This window comes from Lissotriton vulgaris, chromosome 1_1 (genome assembly GCF_964263255.1).
Source record: "Lissotriton vulgaris chromosome 1_1, aLisVul1.2, whole genome shotgun sequence".
Lineage (NCBI taxonomy): Eukaryota > Metazoa > Chordata > Amphibia > Caudata > Salamandridae > Lissotriton > Lissotriton vulgaris.
The window spans coordinates 978,158,419-978,177,776 of NC_141685.1; the positions used below are offsets into that span (position 1 = coordinate 978,158,419).

Here is a 19,358-nt window from a genome sequence, read left to right on the forward strand (position 1 = left end):
TTTAGACAGAAATGCAAGGTGGTGGGTAGGGATATTCCACGTCTGAATCCATCCTGAAACAAAACTGCATCTTACTTGTACTCAAATGTTTTAATAACTGATTTTTAGTAACAATTTGCATAATTCACTCAGGATATTATTGAAGACAAGCTGGAAAAGAAACTGTGGCCCTATGTGTCTGAACCGGCACCCATGAGTAGCTCCCAGACAGTGGTGAGGTAAGAGTCTGCTGGACTTGGATAAAGAATGTTTTCCATTTGAATAAGCTAGTTTGTAGCAATACATATGTCACAGGGAAGAGGGTCAAGAAACCTTTTGTCAGTGCAACGATGGCTCAATTTTATTTTACATATTCTTTTGCAATCATGGTGCCTGTTGCTAGTGACAACTTCCATATATATTAAGTTGCACTCAATTGGCAATGTGTTCTCAGCCAGTGATTGTGCTTGGATGTCTGAGTTTTTTGTAACTGAGCTGCAAAAGGTTCATGTCAGAGCTTGTGGCTGAGTAGCAAACGGTTGGTGTTAGAGCTTTTAGCAGAGTGGCAGAAGGTTGATTTCGGAGCTTGTATGCCTTGGCAAAACGTTGATGTAAGAGCTTTCAGCAGTGACAAAAGCTTGATGTCAGAATTGTACCAGAGAGTCAACGGGTTGATATCAATGTTTGTAGCAGACTAGCAAAAGGTAAATAACAGTGGTTATCTGTGGCATTGAGCGAACAAGTCTCTCCTGAATGGCAAGGGTCACTCATACTTCAATTCATAAAAGTGGCAAACACAAGATCAACTAACCATATCCAGGTAGTGGATTTGCTCACTAACCGGGGCGACTACTCCGTAACGGCGAAGGAACGTCGCCCCACTCGTCTGAGTTGGTCCCAGAAAAATAAAATGATAATGAAACAATATCATTTTATTTTTCTGCGGCTGGGCCTGACATGCGTGCGGGGATTTCTCCCAACCGAGCAGTGTTCACAGCCGTGTTGGAGAAAAACCCCAGGCTACACAGCAGTGTCTGAGCGGCAGAGTATTCCACTCAGAAGGAGAGCAGCGCCAGGATTGGCTGAGCAGCCTCTGCCTTCCCAGAGACTGCTGGGAAAGCTCCGAGGTGGCCATCGGTGTTGAAGGCTGTGGGGAAAGATACATTTTTTAAAAATAATTTTCACTCCTGTCCCCCCCCCCCCCCCACTCCCTCCTCCCCTTTGTGTTGTGGTGGCCGCCACTGCTCACAAAACCTGCCCATACCATCTGAGACCTGAAGATAATATGAAACAGTGTGTTTGAGGCATGTGAGCTGTAGATCACATGCTTTGCATACTCCTGCCATCTAGTGTTAGGTCCAGTTGTTTGCAAGTTGTTTTTCTTCGAAGAAGTCTTTCCAGTCACAAGGTAGGTGACTCCTCCGTTCGTTGATAGTGCGCATGGGCATCAACTCCATTGTTAGATTGTTTTTCTCCGTCTTCAAGTTTGGACAGGTATTTCTGCACTCCGCTTCGGAATCGATCCTCGGGTTTCCCCTCGGTGCGTACTCTCTCTACCTCTACAGTATTGTTTTCCAACGCGTTTTTCTCTTTCCGCTGTTTGATTCGAACTTCAAGAAACTTCAACTTTTCAACTGTAAGCTCTGCAGGTGGCCTTCCGACCCATCTGCGTCTGTTCGGCTCCTCGTCGTTGGAACGGACTCCATTTAAATTCTGCCCATTTGTCACACAATCTCCACATATGGACTCTCATCCGGTGTGTAATTCGTGCTTGCCCCCCTAGCACAAAGAGCAAGGCTGTGATGCTTGCTGCTCCTTTAGGTCAAAGAAAACTCTGTGATCGTCAGGCTTGATGTCGAGAGATGCAGCGGTTGGATTTCACACTGGACCTCTTTGGGGAAGACCCGGAACAAGAAGTATCAGCGATAGAGGAGGAGATGCCTTCAGCTGCTTTTGACTCTGATCAGACTTACAGATCGATCTCAAGGACGGTGATGTGCCGCAGGGACAAGGGGATGGGAGTTCCGAAAACATCTTCTCCCCCCCGCCCCCTATCGTCCCTAAGAAATATAAGGCTTCGGCACCACCTGTGTCTCAAGGCCTGGGTCGGCACCGATAAGAGGTTTCCAACGCTCCACCTCATGGCTCGCCACCAAAATTCTCTGTAAAGCCTTCCAGCCCGGAACCCAGTCAGCCAAAGCCCACTTCTGAGCCGAAATCTTACAGCTCTAAATCCAAGATGGGTTCCGAACCAAAACCTTCGACACCGAAAATCAAGAAAGATCCCTCAGAGTTAAAACCTTCGACACTGAAAGGACTTTCCGGCGTTTTTGTCTGATATGCTGTTGATCTATATTGCCCTACTTGTTGCTTTCACCCATCCTGCTTCCTCTGAACTCTGCATTGAACCTGATGCTTTCTCCTATTGACTCTAGGTGACCGTTTTTGTCTGATATGCTGTTGATCTTTTTTGCCCTACTTGTTGCTTTCACCCATCTTGCTTCCTCTGCACTACACAATTTAATCCTGCTCCCGTTGTATATTGTCCCACCTTTTCCATGATTTCTATCACCCTGCTGCTTTCCTTTGTCCACCTAAACCTATGTAAAGCTCTCTGATACCCACCTGGGTCATGTTTGCGCAATACAAAACTTAAAATAAATAAATAAACTCTGAAAACTGCGGTGTCGAAAAGCAAAGACTTTCCTGCAACACAACCAGATCCAAACATATACACCGTACCTTCTAAACTGGGTCCAAAAGAGAAAAAGCCGTATATTCACCCTGACACTGGGCCTATCCAGGCTAAAACACTATCCATGCGCAAGCTTTCTGAGGATGATAGCCCATCCAAAATTCCTCTCAAGAAAGAGTGTAGGCACTAGCCCTTTCCATACATTTCCATCTCCCCCTCCTTCTCCCCCTTCTCCACACAGCTTGATCCATTACAGATTACACCTAGTCTCCTCTACTTCATTTTCACACAGGTGACACTGACGATGGACGGACTACACAACCGATCCTCCACAGGACACAGAGCCAGACTTTATCCTGCCAGACCATCTCCACCTGATGACTATCTGTCTTACCAACAACTAATTGCGAATGCAGCTGAATAGCATGGGGTGGAACTACATAAAGAATCTTTAGAGGAAGATTCTCTCTTTGACACTCTATGCTCCCATAAGCTCAGACACTGCCTATGCTCAAGTTTATGTTCAGGCACACAGACAATATTTACAAAGATTCTGTCCATGCCAGAATTCTTACTCCTAGAGTAGATAAAAAAAAATGTTCCCCCCACAGATTCTATATTTGTTAAAGGGCAGCTACCACCTGACTCTTAAGTGGTATCAAATGCTAGAAAGAATGCTAACTCTCAAGCATCTGGGGATACCCCTCCCCCAGATAAAGAGTTAAAACTTATCGAGGCTTTGGGTAAACGGATGGCTGCGCAAGCAGCTAACCAATGGCGTATCGCTAACTCACAGGGCTTATTAGCAAGATATGATAGAGCCCACTGGGACAAAATGGAACAATTACTTCAGTTTCTCCCAGAAGAACCCAAGGCAAAAGCTCAGGATTTAGTCCAGGAGGGCAAACTAATTTCTAATGCCTCTATCAGATGCGCTCTAGATGCAGCTGACATCGCAGCTAGAGAAGTAAATACCAGCATTTTACTGCTGACATGCATGGTTGTGGATATCAGGGTTCAACCCTGAAGTTCAACAATCCACCCTGGCTAAACCTTTGATTAAAAAAAAACAGTTTTGGCCCTGAAGTCGATCTAGCGCTAAAATAAATGAAAAAGGACACCGATTTAGCAAAATTAATGTGAGCGCTTCAATCTCCCTCAAACAGAGGTTCCTTTTGGAGATCTTTTTATGGTGGAGGGTCCAAGTCCACAGGCACTGACCATAACACTTCCTCCTACAAAGGCAATCTCCAATCCTCTTTTGCAAAGAGGATTTTTCAGAGGACGTTATAGGGGAAACAGTCCCTGGGGTAGAGGTAAAAACAGCACACCTCGCACTTTCCATTTCTCAAGCAGCGACTTCCCTCCGACTATTCCACACTTGTTGGAGGAAGACTTCAAGACTTTCTCTTCATTTGGGAATCAATAACAACAGACAAATGGGTACTTGGAATTATCCAACATGGTTATTGCCTGGACCTTATCAACAATCCTCTAAACATTCCTCCTCGATCTCACAAAATATCACCAGAACACCAGCACTTACTTCAACAAGAAGTGCAATCTTTATTACTCACAGGGGCTATAGAACCAGTCCACTTCAGTACCAAGGGTCAGGAGTTTATTCCCTTGACTTCCTTATTCCCAAAAAGGACGGCTTCTTGAGACCTATTCTAGACCTCAGAGAGTTAAACAAATACATATTGTCAGAGCACTTTCACATGGCGACATTCAACAAGTTCTTCCTCTCTTGCAACAGGGCGACTTTATGTCTACTCTAGATCTAAAGGACGCCTACTTTCATATTCCAATTCATCCCGCTCATCGCAAATACCTCAGGTTTGTAATAGCGGGCAAGCATTACCAGTTCAAGTTACTTCCATTTATTTGTCGTCACCACAGCCCCCAGAGTGTTCACCAAGTGTCTAGCAGTAGTAGCTGGTCATCTCAGAAGACAATGTATGCATGTCTTCCCTTACCTGGATGACTGGCTTGTCAAAGCGGGCACTTAAAAGAACTGTATGCTACACGCTCAGACAACAATGAACCTACTTCACCAGTTAGGTTTTACAATAAATGCACAAGAGTCTCACCAGTGTCTGGCACAGGTGCAATCTTATCTGGGAGCTTCCCTCAACACTCTTAAAGATCTAGCCACTCCCAATGTAGCCAGAATTCACAATATTCAGGCCACGCTATTACAATTCCAACCCAACCAATCATTACCATCCAGAGTCTTCATGCAACTGCTAGGAATTATGGCATCCTGCATTGGAGTTGTGCTTCATGCAAGGCTTCACCTGCGTACTCTGCAAGAATGTCTAGCGCGTCAGTGGAATCTGTCACAGGGTCTAATAAACAATCTAGTGTTGGTAGATAGTCGCACTCCTCGCTCTCCGCAGTGGTGGAACCCTCAAAACTTAGCAAAAGGGCAGCCTTTCATAGACCCGATTCCACAGACAATACTGACAACAGATGCATCATTAACATTACACAGTACAGGGAATGTGTTCAGACAATAATAAATGCCTCCACATCAACTACCTGGAACTTCTATCAGTGTTCCTAGCTCTCAAAGCTTTTCTCACCCAACTTGTAGGCAAGACTGTCCTAGTTCGCACAGACAACATAACAGCAATGTACTACCTACAGAAACAGGGGGGGTTGGGTGGAGGGGGACTCATTCTCTCCAACTGTCGCACCTTGCACAAAGCTTTTGGAATTGGGCAATTCACCACACAATGTATCTCCTAGCAGAACACCTTCCAGGAGTAGACAATCAGATTGCAGACTTGCTCAGCCGACACAGACAGCAAGTACACAAGTGGGAACTTCACCCCCTAGTTCTTCTTCCCCACTTTAAAAAGATGGGTTTTCCACAGATAGATCTGTTTGCCACTGTACACAACGCAAAATGCCCACGCTTCGGATCCAGGTTCCCACACCCAGCATTGAATGGCAAATGCTCTATGGATGAATTGGTCAGGGGTATTTGCTTATGCTTTTCTGCTTCTCCCACTAACTCCATTACTGGTTTGGAAGTTAAGACAAATGTCCCTCCAACTTATCTTAGTAGCCCCCACATGGGCTTGTCAACCTTGGTACACCACCCTGTTGGAACTCTCAGTGGTTCCCCACCATACGCTACATCTCACACCCTGTCTCCTCACTCCGAGCCATGGAGAAATCAGACATCCAAATCACAGAGAACTCAACCTAGCGATTTGGCTCCTGAAGTCATAGAGTTTGGCTATTTACAATTATCGTGGAGTAACAAAAAGGAGAGTAAGGGATTGTATTCACCAAGTGTGAATGGAGATTACTCCTGTTTCCCTGGGAAAGGTATTCAATTAACAAAAGGAGTATCACCATAGAGAATCATGGATTCTTAATGGGATGTGTGTTTGAAAAAGGAAGGAATTCATCCTTTTGTCAAAAAAAAAACCCTCACTCACCAACCTAGTGGTGACATGCTTCATCATTGAGGTCCACCCTGATAACCGAGTGCCATCAGGGTGTGCTACGACACCTAGAGTACAGTGGAGCTGGTTTGTGAGTGTTAGGTGCAAAAAAATGTTAAAAATTGTCCTGGTTTAATTTAATAGGAAAATACATTTTTATTCGTAAGTAACTGGACAATGTTGAAAAGAGTGTGGAGATACTTTGAGGGTAATTATGACCAAGAGTATCTCTATGCGGTGGTCTGACCAGACCACCGCACAGAGATACTCTTGGTCCTATAAAGCATGTGCATTTGGAGGAAGCGCAGCGGACGAGCGCAGCGGGAGCGCCGTTTGCGTGCCGAAGGCGTGCCTAAGGCAAGCCCGTCTGCGCCCGTCATCGCCAAGACATCGCCTCTCGCCAGTCCCCCTGCACAATATCCACAGCCTAAAATCTGCTATGCAAGGGAGCGTCTCCTCGCACTAAAACCCGGTGCCAGATGCGACAAGCTTGGAGGCTGCCTTGGGCAAACGGCACTACATTGTGAGTCCTGTAGCTTCACCACACCTAAGCCTAGTTTATCTGGTTGCATAACGACCGTGCCAAAACATTCCCCCCTTCTGGTCCTCCAACTGAATGTCAGATCCCTTGCTAAACACCATGCGGAAGTCCATACTCTCCTAACGGACGAAAACCCAGACATTCTGTTTCTATGCGAAACCTGGCTCCATGATGACCAAACTAGCATCCAGAACCTCACGCTGCCTGACGGTTTCTCTATAAAACTGATAAACAGAGACTCCAGGGGCGGCGGGATAGCGGTTATATATCGAGCTGTATACAACTGTACCTTTACGAAAGAAGACATCTGGGGGTGCGAAAGCGCACGATTTAAGATCTCTACATGCCCTCAGTTTGCCCTCTCTGGGCTCTATATCTACCAGCCGCCTGGTCCTTCTGCTAGGTTTATTGAAGAACTCTTAGAAATATCTCACACTCTTATAGTTTCTTCTCCCAATTTCACCATATTGGGTGATCTTAATCTCCATTTTGATTCCTCTACTGACCCCACCATCAAAAACTTGCTGGCGGACCTTACGGCCCTACAGCTAAACTCTCTCGTCCATTCCTCCACTCACATTGCTGGGCATTTATTAGATCCTGTTTTTACCAACATCTTAGAGGCTATGGCTGACCCCCCCCTAAAGCTATGGGCTGGACCGACCATTTCCTTATCAGACTCATCCTGACGGTGAAAAAATCGCCCATTAAAAATACTTCTAATCCCTGCTATAAGAGGCCATGGCATAAACTCTCACCTGACGACCTCATCAGAAACCTGGGAGAGATCCACCCCACTGATAAGAACAGCGACATTAATACAGCCTATGCTGCCTTCCATGATTGGATCATCACAGGGCTTGATACCATAATCCCGGCTACATGGACTAAAACCCGCAGATCCCCTACTAACCCATGGTACAATGAGACTCTTAAAACCATGCGAAAGGAGTGTAAAAAAGCTGAACGTGGTTGGAGAAAGAACTATCTGGACAGTGACAAAGCCCTTTACTTGTCTAAACTACGAATGTATCACAAAGCGATTCGTACCAATCGCGCTTCCTTTTATGCAAAGGAAATCAAGTTAAGCTCCAACCCCACCAAAACGATTTTCAAACTCGTACAAAACCTCCAAAATAGCTCCAACCCAGTCTCCTGTATTACCTCCTCGAAACAATGTGAGGACCTTGCCGCCTTCTTCATAGAAAAGGTGAGGAAGATCTACATCACTTTTCCACAAGATGTTCCTGAGTCTCTAAACCCTCTCAACCCTGCGGCTGGTATGTCTAGAATGTCAATAATACCAGATATATCCCAGGACGACCTAGCTACACTGTGCAGACAGGTTAAGTCCGGCTCCCCCACAGATCCCATGAGACCAGCCAAATTTCTGGATTCCCTAGATTTCTTTCTCGTCCCCCGCCCCCCCCCCCCCCCCCCCCCCCCCCCCTTGCCACCCTACTTAATCTTTCTTTCTCGGCTGTGGTTCCCACCTGCTGGAAGCTAGCATGGGTCTCTCCTATCATTAAAAAGCCCACACTGGACCCCACAAAGCCAGAAAACTTCTGACCTATTTCGCTGCTCCCATGGGCGTCCAAACTGGCAGAAGCCCATGTGAATAAAGTCTTGTCCCATCACATGGTCCAAAATCATATCCTGGACCCATCCCAAAATGGCTTCAGGCCAGGACACAGCACCGAGTCTGCCCTGTTGACTACCACGGAACACCTCCAGGGCATTCTGGACGCCGGTCAAAGTGCTGCGCTGATCCTGTTGGACCTTAGCGCAGCACTTTGATACGGTCTCACATAATATCCTGCTGAAACGACTCGAGGCCATAGGGATCTGTGATCTTGCCTTCGAGTGGTTCCGGTCGTTCCTGAAGGACAGGTCCTTTCGGGTTTCAGCCCCTCCATTTGTCTCCCAATCCATCGGACAAGGAGTTCCCCAGGGTTCGGCGCTAAGTCCATCCCTTTTTAACCTCTACGTTCAGCCTCTCTCAGTAGTGGCAAAAGAGTGGGACCTCACGCTGGTGTCGTACGCCGACGACACGCAGCTGGTCATTACTCTTACTGAGGGCCCCTCAACGTCGGCTGCTAAATTCAGGGATGGCCTAGCTGCAGTTGCGCAATGGATGACGCGCAACTGCCTTCAACTGAATGCTGGGAAAACTGAGGTGCTTCTCCTTGGAAAAAACCCCGGCCATTGGAGCGATCATTGGCCTCTTTGCTTGGCCCCACCCCCGTGCCAAAAACTGTGGTGAAGAATCTGGGTGTCTGGCTGGACTCCTCGCTTAACTTTCAGTCCCACACACAGAAAGTGGCAGCTACGTGTGTGGGTCTGTTGAGGAGTCTCAGCCCGATACTCGGCTACTTCGACTCCAGAACTCGCCAACTAATCGTCCAATCTATTATCCTTGCTCGGCTGGACTATGCCAATGTTCTATTCTTAGGGGCCAATAAAACAGAAATAGCTCGGCTGCAACGGGTTCAAAACTCGGCCGCCAGGGCCGTGGTGGGCCTTCCTCGCAGGTGCTCTGCTAGAGCCACCATCCGGAAACTTCATTGGCTGCCGATTGAGTCTCGAATTCAATTCAAGACTCTCGCCACTGCATTTAAAATTCTTAAATCAGACTGTCCTGAACTCTTACGTCCGCTTCTGGCACCCTACACTCCCCAGCGCACCCTGCGCTCGCTAGGACAGCAGCTGGTGGCGGTTCCTCGAACCAAGCTCAGCAGAATGGGCGGCCGCTCTTTCAAAGTTTTAGGGGCGAAACTTTGGAACTCCTTGCCTCTGCATATCCGTACCCTGACCAACCTGACTACCTTTCGAAAGGAAATTAAAACTCATCTGTTTTCCGTAATCTAATTCTCCTGCGGTTTCTCCCCTCCCCTCAGGTACTGTTTAGGTTCAGCGCCGGGACGCCCCGTTGCTGGGGCAGCTGTTTTGCGCTTTAACAAATTTTTAGCATTAACATTAACACTAGAATGAGGCAACAAGGGAACGGTTGGGTTATTAAAACGCATAAGTAAAAGAAATGGATGAAATAAAACAAAATCGTCGTTCATATTTATTAGTCCATATTGTACTATTTCTTAAATCAAGTTTGAGTCTCCACCTGCAAGAAAGGGATTGAATGCATTGATGGTATGTTGAGCAGACAGATCTGCGGAGGCATGGGGAATCTGTGAGCGGCTGAATTGCGTGACTACTGGTGTATGGTGCTATGCATGTCAGTGTTCTCAAATGACCAAGAGCCTGCTAACAAAGTAAGAATGTATTTGTCACTGTTTGTAACTCTAATAAAAATCTCTACATATCTCTAATGCTACATTTTCTGCTGAAGATACTTTTGATTCCAGGAACTGTGTGACAATGTGCAAACCTGTGAAAAGAAGCACAACTCCTGCATATGTAAATCTTGGGCACCATTAGAGATGTACGAAAAATAAACCCCATTCAATATCACTTATGGTGGCACCAAAACTAAACTTATAGAACGTATAGTGGTATTTGTCATACTTTTGTGAAAGTGCTCCTCAAATGGGCACATTATTCTCTATTGTTTTAATCAACCTGCTCCATGAAAAGTATTTTGATAACTCTAATCTACAATAACTAGTCCTAGAAAACCGCCCATGTCAACAGTGAGATGCCTTTAGGCTGGGAAAGGGGTGGGGGAAATCCCTTCTGCTGTTTGAAGACCTGCTCATCAGATCTTGACCTTTTAGCTGTGCTAGAATTGAACCAATTAATGTTCCTTACCACACTTTCTTCTAGTGCTCGCTTTGGCCACTGGCACAAGAACAAGTCAGCGACTGAGTACCGCATGGGGCCTCGTTTGATCATCTACGTTCTGGGTGGAATGTCCTTGTCTGAGATGAGATGTGCATACGAGTTGACCAAGGCTACGGACGGCAAATGGGAGGTGCTAATAGGTGCGTGATGTAACCTGTCAGTTTTATGTCACTTCTGCAGTACACGGTTCCTATAGATCAGCCTTAAATTCTGTGTTCAACAAATACAGTGATGGTTTGCTGGTTTGTATATACGATTACCCAAACAAATGTGGGTTCAATATCAAGCTTGTGCTATCTCATAGGAATGGTGGAGCGGGAAGGGGGAGTAGAAGTGCGAAGGCATGGATGAGGCATCGCAGGGGAGGGCAGATTAAGTCACTTAAGGGGATGTCTATGGAGAGCTGGATAACGCAGCGTGTGGGGACAAGCTGGGTAATACAAGATAGACTGAGAAGTGTAGAGTAGGACATCGTGGGGGGTGGTAAGAAAGGGTAAAACTGCATTAATGGCTAAGTGAGGTGGAAACTGGGTGAGGCACTGTGGGAGAGGGTTAATTTCCACAGTGCCTGGGTGAGATGGACTACAGTGGGAAGGATAAGTACCTGGAGGGAAGAATACGTTGGAGAAAAATGTCATACAGAGAGCTGGGTGGGACCATACAAGAGACATTTGAGAATAGCACTATGTGACAGAGACTAGTCCTGTGCCTCTGCTAGAGACCTCGATCTGTGTCTGTTAAGCATATGTAAGTCAAGGGCCCCCAGCTCCACACCACGCTGAACTAGAGCTGAGGCACTCATATCTTCAGACACATATTGTAGGTAGTAGTCACTTTCGGATGGTTTTGAGTAACCTGTGGAAATATTGCTGGTAGAGTATTTCAAGAAGTGTCCCCTGCCTGTGTCCTATTAGAATACCCGGCCCAAGGACCCATGCACCAGCTTTTTAAATAGCAAATGCAGAACGGTAAAAAGTAGTAGCACCACAGCTGGCATGTGTGATGCAGAGTGGTCTCGGTATCGCCCACCACACGCCTTCCTGTTGAGAAGCAGCATTAGTCATTGTAGTTAAGCCGAAACTCACACTTAAAGGTTTGTAGATTCTAATTCACAAGCAGCTTAGCTGTAAGCACAGATCATGTTAAGCGCTGCTGTGAAGGCGACGACTGGGAAGTGGGAGGGATCAACTTTGCCCAGAGACAGTGTAACAGAGCAAAAAAAATCTGCACTAAAATATATATATAAATGTTTTTAGGCCCATGATTTTTCTCCTGCAAAAACCGCAAGCTACTTTTATGTAGTATATCAAAAGCATGTCTGCCTGTTGCATTTTCATATCATTCAGGTTTGTGTTTTGCGAGTCCCGTCCAGACCCTTTTTTTCCAATTAGTTGTTTTCAATTTGTTACAATAGGGTTAGAGCAGAGAATATGTCCTCTTATAATACATTTCTGCTGTAACTTAAAAGTAATTGCTTGTTTGAATGTCCGTTGTTGTCTATTGTGCTGTCAGCGCCTGGATTTCAGTCTGTACTTAGCTGCTTGAGCACATGTAGTTGCTGACTCACTCTTTAGGTGATACCTTTATAGAACTGTGGTTCTGTGCAACATAATGATAGATGAATAGCTCCTCAAAACGGTGACAGGGTTTTCTATAGTGATGCTTCAGCACAAATGAAGTGACATGGGCATGATTTCAATGTTGCAAGACCAGCAGCCAAATGATACCGGTCTTCCTTGTTCTCCACAAGGATTACATAGAGAGATGAGATGTACATTTCTTTCAAATGCTGCCACGTTGAACAGCTGTGGATTATGTGCTTCTGTTCAAGGTGCCCTCTTCCTTCTGGGGCGGTGGTTGATAACATGATCAGTGCAGTTGAGTAGCACGTTGACAGTAAGTGCATTATCACACAGCAGAGTATGTAGCTGCCAGTGCTGGCATTCTGATGTTCTAGCTGCTCTGAGACCCTGCCATATTCCTGACGCATTAGCTTAAGCACACACTTAGAGCTGGCGATCCTCTTTTGGAAGCAGCTTAGGTGTAAGCACTGATCGCTTTATGCGCCAGTGGGAGGGGTTCATGTTTTCTGGCTGAGTTAGCATAACCGTCTCCTGCCATAGATTTAAATGTGTATTTCTACTATCTGATGATTAAATAAACATGCACTGTATTACCAATAATTCAAGAAATCATCGGACGTGTCCCAATTTCTTTCCGTTCCTTTGTAGCACATGGACCTCACTTTCAATAATGTAGCAAGATGGGATTAAAATTTCACTTTATTTGCGGTGGTCACCTCTGAAGTAAGAAACGAGTTGAAGTGCATATTGGAGGCAAGAACCCTACACTTCCCTCACCATCTCCACCTTTCACCTGTTTTAGGTCACCAAGGTCTACTTCATTCCCTCAGCCTCCTATCCACACAGAATTCTGGGGAGAAGCTCCTTGGTCCATCCCTGATTTCCCCTGTTCCAGTACCTCACATGCAGTACTCGCTCGCTCCGTAAACAACTTTGCTTCTGTTCTTTTTGGTGCAAAATAACACATCATATATGCTTTATGAAATGTATGTGTCTCCTTTCATTCCAATCAGGCAGTTTGTGAGTGGATACGGTTACAGAAACAGTGTTAGACTGGGAAGACGCTATTGATGAGATGAATCGCACACAGATTTCGGGCGAAGTCCGTCATCTTAGCCTAACTTACCACTTAAATGTTTGTTAATGGCCAGTCTGTAATATTTGCTCTAAAAGGATTATAATCCACTATATTTGTACTAGGCAAGTATTTTTTGTAACTGTTAAACCTGCTAAAATCTTTTCCAAAATATCTATTTTAGATATATATTTTTTCAGTGATTTCTAGGGTTTCCATTTTTCCAATTTCTTGCCAGGATTTGAAAGGTGGCTTTTACGTTTTTGTTGTTCTTCTAGTCTTTTGTTAATTTCTCCAAAATTGCGTTTTGTGCTAAATTGGAAAAATGCATTGTTCTTCTGCCTTTATTTTTGTTTTTTTATTTACCACTTATGGCCTGTATCTTCTCTCATTTTGTAGAGATGGGAGCTATGTATTTTTATTGGATTGGATTTTAAATTGAAACTAAATGAGACCGTGGCCGCCTGCTCATCATGTTATGTCTCCTCTCCCTGTTCCAGGTTCAAGTCACATTTTGACCCCCACAAGATTCCTGGATGACCTGAAGACCTTGGACAAGCCACCGGTTGCCACTTCTCAGTGAAGCCCACTTTCTATAACTTTTTAAGCTTCATAGGAAGACCTCGAATGAGCTGCAGCTGCCCTGCTACCTGCCTGCGGGCTTACAATGGCTTTTATTTTCCTCCCCTGATGTGAGAGGAGAATGTCAATCTGGGTCCCACATGATGTAAATGTCCAGTAAAAGACTGTTCAAACACAGAATGCTGTTGTACTTCTGTGAAGCAGCAGTTAAGAGGCATCCTGGTCAATAACAATGGACGTCATGCACTTGTAGTGTTGAAAGGGGTGATGAGTAGGCCATAGACAGAATCACAAAGACCATCATGTGCTTATCCTACTTCCCATACGGTCTCAGATTCCTTGCGGTTGGTCTCTTAAGGTTGCTGCCATCCACATGTGGCTGGACCTTTGAGTTGCGCCAAATATGAGAAGCACTGATGTATTGTTAGATCTTCTTAAAGCTGTTGTTACTTCTCAGTAAAAATGTATTTAGATCCTTATTGTTGCAGGAAGCCCTGGGTTGAGGGGTTTGACCAGCTCTGGATAATGCCAAGTGAGTGAAGGCCAGTAGGACACAGCAGACTTATGTTATGGATGTAGGCATGGCCATGTCAAAGTAGCCACTGCTCAACGTAAAGCTTTTTGTTTCAGGATGTCTTTTGTTTATTACCTTTTTCATCCATCGGAAATGAGAGAGGCTTGGGATGGTCCTGATATCTTATCACAATTCCTGACACATGAAGAAGCCCCTCCTACCAACAGAAAAGGTAAAAGAATCACATGTGTAAATGGCTCCCACCATTAACTGAGTTGTATGTGATGAGCAGTCTTTCCCAGGTAGTGCTGAATTGGCAACCGCGAGACAAGGGTATCAAATATTAAATATCTGGCGTAGATACAGCTACTGTTGGATACTGAGCAGTGTGGACTTTCCCACTGTCTGTATCTCCATATACTGTCTGTTCAGTGTTTGCAGCGACTGCAGTCTTTCCAGAGTAGGAAAAACTGCTCTGCGTGTCACCCCTGCAAACAAGTAACTGTCAAGAAATGACCTGTCTTAGAACTTTTATCGTCCTACGCAAGTGTGAACCCAGAAAGTGTGCCCAGTAGATATGATTCCCTAAAATGAATTACGGTTTTTGGACTCCTCTTCATAGCTCCAGTGCTGAATTATTTCTGATAAAGCTATGCCGCAGGTTGCAGTGCATCAATGCAGCACATCCTGGTGTTTGTGAGATAATGAGATGAGGTTTCCACCCTGGGAATAATTGACATTTATATTTTTAAGTAATGGGTATGCTGTAATTCAGTGTCTCTCTAGATGTCTCTCCTTGATTTTCAGATCTTGTTCTGTTCAAATGAAGCTTTTTATGTCATCTGAATGTGACACTCCAGTTAAAACACAGAAGGTGTGAAAATGAAGACCACAGTTCTTTATTGACATAGCCAAGATCTGCATTGCCCCTGTGCATTTTCTTCTGCCCCTACAACTTGAAAACAAAAAGCTGGATATGAAGTCTCTGGCTCTCTTTTCAGAAATGGGCTGAATACTGCTAGTGAAGGAGTGGATACAAGCAGAGGCTTTCACAAACTTCCTACAATCACCTGGGGCCAGGGATTTTATAAGACCACACAACAATGACCTATCAGCCTTTCACACTGCATGTTACTTGGGTACTGGGCGATTAGACCATTACTGTCCATCACGAGGGGAATAGTTGGCACCGGTTTTCCTAGGAATGTTAGGTCCTACAGTGTAATTGGTAAAGCTATAAAGGAGGCACCACTGGTAGCTAGACTGATATCATCTTCCTGTTTTCAATCAATATTGAGCAACATGGTCAGAACTCATTTTACATTTTCTCTGCTTACTCTGGGGCACCCAAACCGACGAGGCTTAAGAAACGATTAGAGGATTGAGGTTTTCTGTTGGAGAAGATTTCTTTTCTTCTAAGAAATTGTTTTCTACACTGTTTTCCCCAGATTCTTCTCTGCATCCAGTCCTTTCCTATCTTGAATCTCTATTTAATTCTTTGCACTTTTTTGTAACAGGTTGCTGGCACTTTCTGCTCTCCATGGTTGTTTTAAAGTGAAATTTGTGTATGGGGGCACACTTCAGCAAAGCACAGGATTATTTAAAAACTCCAGTATGTGTTTTCACATCAGTACATGTAGTTTTTCTCTTGTGAGTGCATCGGTTTTCTCATCTAAAATGTCTTATCTTGGAAGGTGCCCCTACAAGATCTTTGCGAAGAACAGGTTAAGTGTGGAGAATTTTGTTATACAGGTTCAAAATGATTTTTACACTTTTTTTGTATGATGAGATTTGTTCTTTTATTCTGTGCAAGAAGACTTCTATGCACAGATGGTGGATGGCAACAGTTTCTCATTGTGAACGTTGTCCTTTGCTCAATTCTGTTTTTAGTGCACATAAATGTGGGGGCCTGCATGTGCAGGCTCATTGTACCTCTGTCCCAGGTTAGAGTTTGTGAAGGCTTATGATGCCCCCAAGATTCTAATCAGACCCAAGAGAAGTGACTTTTACAATACCTTCTTTTTTATCATTGATCATTTACCTCAATTTTCTTTGTTCCACTGATTTCATTTTTTATTACATTTTTGGATGTTTTATTTCCGCTTGGTATGACTATTAAAACACCACTGCACCTGTAAACTGCATCTGATATAATAATTTAAATACTGAAAACAAATGAAGTACACAACACCTCTGCATTCTAGAACAGTGCAAATGGTAATCATTGTGTGCTTGTAAGTTATGCAGGCAGCCTAGCGCATGCCTTAAAGGCACACCCTCAGCTTTTCTGGGTTTTACATTTTACTTTAGAGTCTGTGCTCTTGTACAGGAAACTTGACCTATTCTCTGTAGTATAAGTTTGTTGAAACTGGGCACTTTACACCAGTCATTCGGTGCCAAGGTTACTGTGTCAAGTGCCATGTCCCTTATTTACATCACACGCTCTGCTTTTCATGGACATTTTCTGCCTCCTTTGCAAGGCATTATTTATTCATTTTAGACTGCTAATCCTGGTTAACAAATGGTCTGCAATAGTCATTTGGTTATAAAGGCAATCTGTTTCTGAGTACGATAAATCTGCGGGCCAATAAATTGGTAAAGCAGTTGTTTCCCAAATCTCTAGCACTTAATTTGCATCCAAGTTAGGTCCGTTTCCACTTTTCTGGCTCGCAGTCTATATCAGTAGAAATCCGGAGGGTGCTTCTGCATGTTAGTCTGTGAAGTGTATGAGTGAACTCTCTGTTCATTGGACATAGTTACATGACACAAATTGCTGTCACAGCCAAGACCCTCTCTGGAAGATTAGAGCAATGCCAAAGAATCATTCAGCTTAAAGATTGAAATTGCTTTCCGATCCAAAGCAGGTAACATTTACAAGTCGAGCAGCTAGAAAGATCTCCCTTTGCACCACTTGTGAATAGGCTGAGTTCTGTATGTGTCAGTCGGTGGAGTTCAATGCTCTAGAAAGGCTCTGAAGAGAGATAAACGCTTGGGGTTTGTGATATTGTAATGAGGTGGTCGGTGCAGGAGAGGAAGAGGGATATAACCATGCCTTTTTCCCAAATGCCCTTTCTAGGAGGTGAGTCAAGCCAAGCCATCATTTGGAATTTTAGAACCTGTCTCAACATATGTTTTTCTTGTTAAGTAAGAGACTTTTCAAACCAGACTTTCCTGGACATAACTCTACCAAATAGCTATGCTGGGAAGTTGATACTAGGTTGAATGCATTGTCATCTGTATCATATTTGCAAACAAGAATTTGGTGTTAGTGCCTAAGCCGATAAAGAAATACACAGACATTATTCCAGGAATATTGAAAGGTCTGAGGTGAGTTGCGTTTTTTTGGGCTTTATGGCATGTATGTGCACTCTCCATTCAAATGTTATATATATATATATATTACAAAGCAGAAAATAAATATATAATCATGTTGAAAATAAAACCTATATCTCTGTTTCTTCACTAATGTTAATCCTTTGAAAGTTTGCTCACCTATGGTGCATTATCAGTGGGTTATAGACTGCAGTGTCACTGATATTGACAGAAGTATTGCTTTCACAAAAAAACAGGGATGGCTCTGGTAGTTATATCTGATAGAGACTTCTAGCTGCAAATTCCTTCGCTTAGAATTATCTCCAAACCGGATCCGGAAATTTTACTTTAGCAGTACCCCTGCATGCTGGTAGGTGGCATCGTTTGGCTCCGCATGGTGTTGTCGGCGTAGTATGCGCCATAATTAACATGCGCAGTTCCTATATAGGCGCCACCCCAGCGTGCTGACATCAGTTCTTTTCTTTCCGCACATTCAACTTGAATCCAGAGAGAGCGACCCAGTGAGTCACATTTTGACTTTGTCAGTGAGTTCTTCTGGTGTAGCAGGGATGTCCACTAGGAATGCCGACTTCAAGGCCTGTGGCGCCTGTCATTGACAGATGTTGGTGATAGACCTGCATCTTGTATGCCTGTGGTACCTTGAACGCGACCACGACACAAAGACTTGCACCTGTTTCTGTGCCAGGCACCCCAAGGGCCTTGAGAGAGCGGTCCCAAAAGCTCCTTGCAGCCCAACATGAGACACTGCGATGGTCTCGATCCTGGTTGAGGGGAAGGTCCCGGCTTCCGTCGCGGAGTCTGAAATCTTTGTTGCACTCTAAGTCATCGGGCCACTCAGGTAAGTCCCATTGCAAGAAGAAGAGTAAGAAGTCGAAGAGGATTTCGACTTCTCGGCCGATGAGACATGGGAGAGTCGCCATTCGAGAGCCTGGCTCCATGGTTGAGCGAGCGCATGGGTCAGCTTTGCTCTTCCCTGAGTTTACTGGAGCCGGAGCAACCCTTGCTCAACTCCAAGAGTTTTATGAAGCCATGCACCTCATATTTAAGTTTGCCATTCCCACTTGCGCATCTTCGTGCCCAGATGGTTCAGGAGGAGTCACTACTGGTTCTACACCAGCAGCTCTGGCCCCTTACATCCACAGATGGATCCGGACTGGCACTGGTCATACCACCTCCACCTTCTAGACGCCGGTCCTAAAGTTGACACTCCTGGTGACACTGTGTCTACCCCCATTCAGATCCCCGACATGGAGCCGGAGGGGCATTGTCCGATGCCGACTCTGGTACCAACTAGAGCCATTCCTTCCAGTCCAGAGCCTGAGCTCTATTCCTGTGAGCTAGGACTCTGAGAGGGTTGGGAGGGGTCACTGGACCCTGAGGAATACCAGCCTTTAGATCTGAAAATTGACTGGTGTGAGGATTTGGCAGAAACCAGTGGACTAGACACTTCTCCAAATACGGGCATGCTTTCTTCCCCTGCCGCGCCTGTATAGGAGGGAGCTTTCTTTGTAATTGTGGTGAGAAGAGTGGCTGAGGTCCTGGTCTTACCCTATCTCATTGGCAGTCAAGACGAACATCTTCAGTGAGGCGCTTTAGCTGCGAGTAGCCCCCTCAAAACCGCTTCTCCCATTTGATGAAGCCCTTACAGACACACTGCTTGAGAATTAGTCCAAGCCATAGGGGCTCCTGTGATGAAGACTATTGCCCATTGCCACCGCCTAGCCCCAGCGGACCCCAACTTCCTTACACAACACCCTACCCCAGAGAGCTTGAAGGTCCAAGCCTCCACCTTCCATC

General features: G+C 45.0%; 1 protein-coding gene across 2 annotated transcripts in view; it reads left to right on the plus strand.

The window, feature by feature from the left end:
• The window catches only part of STXBP2 (syntaxin binding protein 2), a 371,603-nt gene extending 355,236 nt beyond the window's left edge, over positions 1–16,367 (plus strand). For both annotated transcript variants that reach the window (XM_086960353.1, XM_086960362.1), the window contains 3 exons: positions 133–218; positions 10,457–10,614; positions 13,633–16,367. In XM_086960353.1, coding sequence (XP_086816479.1) covers positions 133–218; positions 10,457–10,614; positions 13,633–13,715 — 327 coding nt within the window. In that variant the 3' untranslated portion in view covers positions 13,716–16,367. The remainder of the gene's footprint in view (positions 1–132; positions 219–10,456; positions 10,615–13,632) is intronic.
• Positions 16,368–19,358: the final 2,991 nt, after the last annotated feature.